Here is an 8,383-nt window from a genome sequence, read left to right as displayed (position 1 = left end):
CCGGAAGCCCTCCTTCCGGGAAACCCTGAGGCCGGGAGTGAGTCGTCGGTTTGGACCGGCGCTCCCCGCCCGAGGCTCCCGGTGCGCTAGGGGCCCACCCTCAGGGAGCCACCAGGCAGGAAGCTAGCCAGCCAGAAGACTGGCGCTCACTGCCCATTTACTTTTTAAAACAGACTGAATTTTTACCATTTTGATTGGAAATGCACTAAGTTTATAGATTTGGGAAAGTACATTTACTACACTTAATGCTGGAAATAAAATGGTGTTTAAATTCTTGTTTATGTGTTTTATCATGATTAATGTAGTTATATTTGCTATTAAGTACAATGACTTGTATTTGTGATTTCCTATTCATGACATATATTATCAATTTAAAAGCACTTGCATTATAAATATCTTTTTCTGCCAGGAAAAATACCTTTTTCTCCTTTTTTTAATGGAGTTGTCGTGGGATTCTTTTCAGATATATGTGGTCCGAATTTTGAGAGAAGGACAGTTTGAACCATCATTTGTGTTCCGGACATTTGATGAATTTCAGGAACTTCACAACAAGCTCAGCATTATTTTTCCACTTTGGAAATTACCTGGGTATGTTCCCACCTTGTTCAAATACTTTTTTGTAGGGAACAAGTTATTGTCAGATGTAGGTACAAAGCCTTATGTTAACATAAGATAATTGGACAATGCCTAGCTTAATTTCCTTTGTATCACAAGGGCCTAACGAGAGCTAGTCATAGAAAAGGAGCTGTAAGTTTCTTTCTTTTTTTTTTTTCTTTTTTTGTTTGTTTGTTTGTTTTTTGACAAGGTCTTGCTGTGTACTTCAGGCTGGCCGTAAGTTCACTTTGTAGCCCAGGCTGGCCTCGAACTTGTGGCCATCCACCTGCCTCAGCCTCCCAAGTGCTAAGATTACAGGTGTGCACCATTATGCCCAGCCTGTAAGTTTCTTTTGAATGAAAGAATGAGGAGTATGTGGAATTTCAGTCTCCTAATTTTAGTTTAAGCTTTGACCTTATTGTCTTTATACCATAGTAGGAAACATCAAATAATTTGTAATCGTAGTTTCAAAAAGATCACATGCTCAATCACTGCCAAAATAATCTTGTATGGGCCATACCAAGCACTTCTGATATATAATAAACTGAAGCAGACATCACCGAATGAAAATCTTAGTGGTTAGTTTTGTATTTGATACCCTTTAGAAACTTTACTATAACTTAATGAACAGTAGATTTCTTGTGTCACGTGGTCCAAATTTTTCTGACTAAATTTCAAAAGCAAAGAGGTACTGGCTGTGGTGGCCTGTAATCCATTTAAAATTCAAGCCCACATTGGGCAACTGAGCAAGACCCTGTAAGCTCAATCTTGAGTATCTCAGTATTCCCCCCCCAACCAAAAAAGGTAAAGACTAGGCAAAATAGGTATTAAATCTTATTTTCATGTACAGTCTCATCTTCTGCACACCACCAAAATAAGCAGTAGAATTGAGATTATCCTTTTAGCATCTGAGTTAGTTCCTGTGTCATCTGTGGATTTTAATGGTGTCTACCATAGCTTCTAGATTTTTAGAGATCAGATCTGATGGAATGTTTGTGAATGACTAAAGATGGGAGGAAGCAGTAGAAAATAAACAATGAATACAGGAAACTAGCAACAAATGCATCTTTGGCTTCTAAGATATCTAAGCCTCAAGGTGGACGTGGTGGCGCCCACCTGAAATCCCAGCACTGGGGAGGCTGAGGCAGGAGATTCATTGTGAGTTCAAGGCCAGTCTGAACTGCACAGTGAGACCCTGTCCCAAAAGGACAAAAACAAAAAGAAGAAAAAGAAAAATATATCTAAGCCTCATAAATAGGAAGTGGGCAATTGAACTATTTAATCTCTAGTTCTTTGAAAGTAAATCACAAAAAAATTACTTTATAATGGGTGAAGACTTATCTTCAAGTATATAAAAAGGTATCTTTATGGTAAATATTGTTGATGATTCTATAACTATTTCTAAATGAAGTAATTTAAATCCACTTGCTTTTTTGTCTTTTGTAGCTTTCCCAATAGGATGGTTCTAGGAAGAACACACATAAAAGATGTAGCAGCCAAGAGAAAAGTTGAGTTAAACAGTTACTTACAGAGTTTGATGAGAGCATCAACAGAAGTAGCAGAGGTAACCTTCCTGGATAAGAACTAACACATGCTATACCTGTCGTGCCTTACAGTAGTAAACCAATGGAACTTTTTTCTCTTCAATTACAGTGTGACCTTGTTTGTACTTTTTTCCATCCTTTACTTCGTGATGAAAAAGCTGAAGGAATAGCGAGGTCTGAAGGTGAGATAACTTGTCTTTGTGGATAATTCACATCCTATCAGTCTATAACTTGCAGTGAATGGGATAGCATGGCAGTGGGCTTACTGGCTCTAGCCAATGAAAATAGGAAGAAGGTATTCTTTTTAAACCAGTCTATTTCTGGATAAACTTTTTTAATAATTAGAGTGTTATTACTGAAGAAGTATCAGCCAGTGGTGTACCAGGTTCTTTGCTTCCCCCACCTCACATGCAGTGGTCTTAGAAGAAAAACCAAATTCTTTTTTGAAATTTGAACACTACATGCAGAATAAAATAAAGAGAAAAGTGTTCGTATTTTCAGGTGCGGGTCCCTTCAGTCCTACTCCAGGCCAGGTAGGAGGAGCAGTGAAATTGTCTGTGTCCTACCGCAATGGCACTCTCTTCATCATGGTGATGCACATCAAGGATCTTGTGAGTGATTACAAATAATGCTGATGGTAGAGGAAACCTTCACGTTGGTGGGAAGCAGTACTGTAAAGGGATTGCTTTTCTTTGTAGGTCACTGAAGATGGGGCTGACCCAAATCCATATGTCAAAACATACCTACTTCCAGATACCCACAAAACATCCAAACGTAAAACGAAAATTTCACGAAAAACTAGGAATCCAACATTCAATGAAATGGTAAGTTAAAATCATTTCTAGAAATTTCTAGATTTAAGATTTTTAACTTTAAAATATTTTAGATGTAAAGTTTTAAGTCTCAGTTGCTGAACTGTTTATTGTACAAAGGAAATTAATAACAGCCCAGTAGTACTGAATGAATTTACGTAGGTCAGAGCTCTTAATTCTAGATCCTTAGCTTTTTTTTTTAAATCCTTAGCTTTTAAAAAGACATTAAGGGGCTGGGGATATAGCACAGCAGCACAGCGTCTGCCCGGCAAGCACAAGGTCGTGAATTCGATTCCTGGTACCGGAAAAAAACAAAAAACAAAAAAAAGACACTAAGAGGCCAGTTGTGATGGCACAGGCCTATGATCCCAGAACTCAGGAAGCAACTAAAAAGATATTAAAGCCATGTATGGTGGCACATGCCTATAATCCCAGCATTTGGAAGGCTGAGGCAGGAGGATTTCTGCAAGTTCAAGGCCATTCTGGACTACATAGCAATACCCTGTTTTAAAACAAACAAATTAAAATAAAACATTAAGAACTATGATTCAACTACATTTCCAATGTGTGGACCCCCTGTACAATATGCACAGAAAGTAGTTGTCTGGTCTGTGCTATATATAAATATTTGAAAGCCATCTAATTTCTCTTGGGCAGCTACAACTCGTAGAATTTTAAATTTTTATGTATTTGTGTGTGTGTGTGTGTGTGTGTGTAAGCCTTGAACATGCCAAGTGCAAACTGTACCACTGATTTATACCCTTAAACTGATGGCACCTCTCCCGAGTGCTGGGATTATAGGCATGTGCCATCTTGCCCACCAACTCTTTATTTTTATTTTTATTTTTTTTTTAATTGATTAATGTTTTTGGTACCAGGAATCAAACTTAGGACCTTGTGCTTTCCAGGCAGGCACTGTTCCACTGAGCTATATCCCCAGCCCCTACCCCTCATTTTTATACTAAGCTAAAATCTTGACTTCCTGACATCTGACATCTCCCATAAAACATTTCAGTATCTTTTTTTTTTTTTTTTTTTTGGTCTTTTTGAGACAGGGTCTCCTCGTGCATTTCAGGTTGACCTTGAGCTCAGTTTGTAGCCCAGGCTGGCCTCAAACTTGCAGGATCCTCCTGCCTCAGCCTCCCGAGTGCTGGGATTACAGGGGTACACCACCACGCCTGGCTTCAGTACCTTTTTGTTCATTGATAAGCTGCAGTTTCAGAAATCATTCTTGCTGGGCGTGGTGGTGCACGCCTATAATCTCAGCACTCAGGAGGCTGAGGCAGGAGGATCCTGCAAGTTTGAGACCAGCCTGGGCTACAAAGTGAGCTCAAGGGCAGCCTGAACTGCATAGGGACGCCCTGTCTCAAAAAGACCAGAAAAAAAGATCATTCTTGTTTTTTTAATTCTGGGGATTGAACTTGGGATCTCACTACATGCTAAGCATGCGTGAGGCTGTGTAAAGGCCCTGGGCTTAATTCTCAGTATCACTGAAGAAGGGCTCAAGGTGGTAGTACAAGGGATGTAGCTCAGTGCTCCCTGAGTTCAATCCTCAAGTAACAAACACCCAGTATCTTACTTACTTTCGTCTTATTGCTGAGACAAAACACCCAAGACCCAAAAGTTCAAGGAGGAATGGTTTATTTAGCTCACAGTTTGCAGAGGTTTCAGTCCATACTCAGCTAGTTCCAAGGCAGGGTGGTGTGGCAGAGGGCAACACTTCATGGTGGTGAAGACAGCAAAAAGCAACAAGAGCAAAGGGGAGGAGCAAGCCTCTTTTCCTCCCTTATACTTGTATCCAGGCCACCTGCCTTAGGGCCAGTGTAGCACTCACACCCTCAATCCCAGCACTAGACAATGGACCAATCACAAACTGTAGATTCAGCCGCCCCTGAAGTGTAACCCCCCATGACAAGATGAGGCTTTGGGGGAACGTCCAGCCACAAACCATAATGCCCCGAACAAAAAAGATAAAATGAAAGGTTGACAGGTTTCCAAGTTATTTTAGCCAAACAGCAAGAAGAATTAGATTACCAAGGTGTTTCTCAGAACTTATGGTAAGGCTTCCTGGAAGTAAAGAAGTTTAGGCACTGTGATGAGAATTTAAACAGCACAACCTTGCAGCACTCTAGATTCGCCGCAAACTACATTTTTACTAAGAGTTTCCACTGAACGATGACTGATCAGAAATCACCACTTAACCCAAGAGAGGCAGCAAAAGGAAACTTTAATCCCTCTGTATTTGTAAAATAATTGTGTTATGACCAACTTGCTTTCTCTTTCCTAGCTATTAGCTCAACCTAAGGTAACTGCCATGTAATTTTGCTTCCCTTCCCTGTCATCCGCTTCTCGGAAAAAAGAAAAAGTTTCAGGTTTTTAATTTTTAACCAGTGGTTGGTCCAGCTTTGTACATCTGTATGTAAAGCATTCACAGGAATATTAATACAACCCAAGACTCCTGAAAATACAAAATGTGCTTCCAAAGGAGGGACAGAGACCATAGTACTTGTTGTAATAAGTGTTGTCCATTATGTCATTCTTTAGCTGCTAATCTCACTTTGTTGCATTAAATATATTCAGCAAATCAAAAAATAAATTATAATTTACTGGGGATTTTTTTCTTTCCTTTTTCTTTTTTTTTCCTTGCAGCTTGTGTACAGTGGATATAGCAAAGAAACCCTAAGACAGAGAAAACTTCAGCTCAGCGTACTCAGTGCAGAATCTCTGCGGGAGAACTTTTTCTTGGGTGGAATAACCCTGCCTTTGAAAGATTTCAACTTGAGCAAAGAGACCGTGAAGTGGTACCAGCTGACTGCAGCAACTTACTTGTAAACCAGTCGGTTTCGGGGCTTCGGAAGCAAGAACAGTTATAAATGTGTGCACACACACAGTGCGAACTTTGTATAGTATTTTTATACTTGGGCAGAATTTATAAAGTTAAAAATATTTGCTGCATTTCAGTACATCTGTTGGACCAACAGTCACAGAACTTTTATAAATTTTGGGAAGCTGTTGACATTTTAAAACCATTATATTGAATGCTCTAAACCCTAAACACGTTAAGTCCTGAAAAGGACTTTGAGGTAGTACTACATCAGTTTGGCCACCTATCTGGGACTGTTTCGTATACAGACATAGTGTATTTGTTTTTCTGTTATGTACCTTTTACAGCCTTTACCACTGTGTATGTTCACAACCACCAAAGTAAAGGAAAAATGCGAAATGTTACCGTAAAACACAGCTGCTATTCACTGGGCTGAAAACAAAGCACAAATAGTAAATAGCTATGTTAAGAACTACTAAGTAGTTTATAGAAGTAGGAAAAAAACCTGGTTTTTTATTGATTATTAAAAGCCTTTTTCAGAATAAGTGCCAATCACTGAAGTTGTAAATAATAGTGCCTTACTGAACTTGATATGCTTCCATGGCACTTCATTTCTGATTTTTTTTCTGACTTGATAAACAGTAGTTTTCATTCACCTGCAGCTTACTAGGATGAAGATTATGTTCATGTACTAATTTTTTTGTTTTGTTTTTTCCCTCAGTAACTGAATGAGATTCACTGAGTCATTGCATACAGTTCTATCATTCCATTATATTTCTACATTTATTCCCAGGGTGTGAGGTGAAATTGGGTAATTTCACTTTCATATATTTATACTTTATTCCCTCATTGAACAAGTGAAAATTGTTCACCCCTGTACCCATTCCGGCTTGCTGTAAGAACTCATAAAAGTAGAGCAGACTCTTCACAAGAGGCACACGGACAGGGCCTATTGCAGTGATGGGGAACCTTTTACAGCTTTCAGTGATACGAACAGCCCGCTGTAGCACCTGTGCCGTAAGTTTGTCACCACTGGCCTGTAGGGTCCAGACTGATTTCGGGGGAAGGGAATGATTGGGGGTGGAACCCAGGTTTTGTGCACTGAGCTACATCCCCAACCACCACCACTCCTGGTTTTGTTTCTTTAGTCAGCAACTTACTAAAGTGCCCAGGTTAGGCTTGAACTTGGGATACTCCTGCCTCACCCTCCCAGGATGCTGGGATTATAGGCATGTGCTACTATATTCAATTCAGACTGAATTTTAATATAGACTTTTTTATTTGCCCTTTATATTAAAATGATATTAATATAGACCTTATGGAAGTTTGTTTTGTAAACTCTTGTACATTCATGTGAAAGAATTATTTTCCATAATACAGTGAGATTCAGAATGAGAGGATTGAAATTATTCAGTAACCATTAAGATAAGATTAATTTTTACTACTTAATTTCTGCCATAACTGTGTTTAATTTAGATAAATTTGTGTATATATATGTGTGTATATATATATATATATATAATAACCTTTATGACTAGAATAGAAATTCAAATACTTTTGAAAATGATAATAGAAATGTAGCAATCTGGTTTTTGCAAGAAAACTGAAAAAAATATGCAATGAAGAGTACCATGAGAGAAAAAGGACAGTCTTCAGTTCAGTTGACCAGAATAGAATTTTTATAAACTGTTCAAATGTTTAATATAAATGATGATACCTGCAGAGCAAAAATAAAAGACTTGAGGATATGTCCGTGGAACAGGTTTTAAAAAAAATACAAACTTGAAATTTTTGGTGCCTAACACTAAATGGTCCATTTGTAGGAAAACCCATAATTATGCTGTATGAATGTCTTTTTTATGTTTAAATATGTTGTCTATTTAATAAGTTAATTAAAATGCAGATTAAAGCTCCACTCTTCGCTTTTTTCACAATTAACTTTTCCTCAATGTATGTAAGTAGCTTTGCAAATGTGAAGTTAGCACTAGAAAATTTCACTTAAGCTTTGTTTTTTGAGATCTGATTCCATTCCATGAGTTGTCACTTAGCCATTGTTTAAAAAAACTATCTTGTTCATTGTTAATTGTACTCAAATGGGCTGCATTTTTGCAGTCTTTTATAGCAGTGTCTTTTAGCATAGATAATAGAGCTAGAAACGTGCTTTTACTTTTCAGTTACAAGAAGTCTATATTCATAGCTAAGAGTGTATATTTAATACTGTATCGTTAACAAGAACTCAGAACAAGTGGTAATGTTTTCTCAATTTAACTCCTTTTGTGCCTTCCTTGGTCACTAAAACAAATATTTTAATATGTTATTTATTTGTGAAATGCTAATCTTCAGCCCATACCAAAAGACAAAAAAAGAAGAGGAGCCTCTTTGCACTATGACTATGATCAGTCAATTCTAAATCAGTTGAATTTTTAAACATTTTTTATAGCTTACCTTAAAGTAAATCTGAAAAAACAAGCCTGACAATTTTTATGTGTCATCAAAGTATTTTATACCTATCTTTATTAAGTAAAAATAATCCTGCCCATAAGTCCTGAACCAGAAAGAGCCTTCCTTCCTGCCCATGTTTGAGACCAGCAGATGCGGGCTGTCCCAGG

The 8,383-nt window shown here is 38.0% G+C and overlaps 1 protein-coding gene across 2 annotated transcripts in view; it reads left to right on the top strand.

The window, feature by feature from the left end:
• The window catches only part of Pik3c2a (phosphatidylinositol-4-phosphate 3-kinase, catalytic subunit type 2 alpha), a 103,570-nt gene extending 97,259 nt beyond the window's left edge, over window positions 1-6,311 (top strand). For both annotated transcript variants that reach the window (XM_005380376.2, XM_013512017.1), the window contains exons 28-33: window positions 464-588; window positions 2,041-2,158; window positions 2,248-2,320; window positions 2,640-2,749; window positions 2,837-2,962; window positions 5,600-6,311. In XM_005380376.2, coding sequence (XP_005380433.1) covers window positions 464-588; window positions 2,041-2,158; window positions 2,248-2,320; window positions 2,640-2,749; window positions 2,837-2,962; window positions 5,600-5,782 — 735 coding nt within the window. In that variant the 3' untranslated portion in view covers window positions 5,783-6,311. The remainder of the gene's footprint in view (window positions 1-463; window positions 589-2,040; window positions 2,159-2,247; window positions 2,321-2,639; window positions 2,750-2,836; window positions 2,963-5,599) is intronic.
• The last annotated feature ends 2,072 nt before the right edge of the window (window positions 6,312-8,383 follow it).

The sequence above is a fragment of the Chinchilla lanigera genome, unplaced genomic scaffold (genome assembly GCF_000276665.1).
Source record: "Chinchilla lanigera isolate Chin_1 unplaced genomic scaffold, ChiLan1.0 scaffold00013, whole genome shotgun sequence".
NCBI classification, from domain to species: domain Eukaryota; kingdom Metazoa; phylum Chordata; class Mammalia; order Rodentia; family Chinchillidae; genus Chinchilla; species Chinchilla lanigera.
The sequence above is the reverse complement of the archived record's forward strand: the minus strand, read 5'-3'. Positions and strand labels throughout refer to the sequence as shown.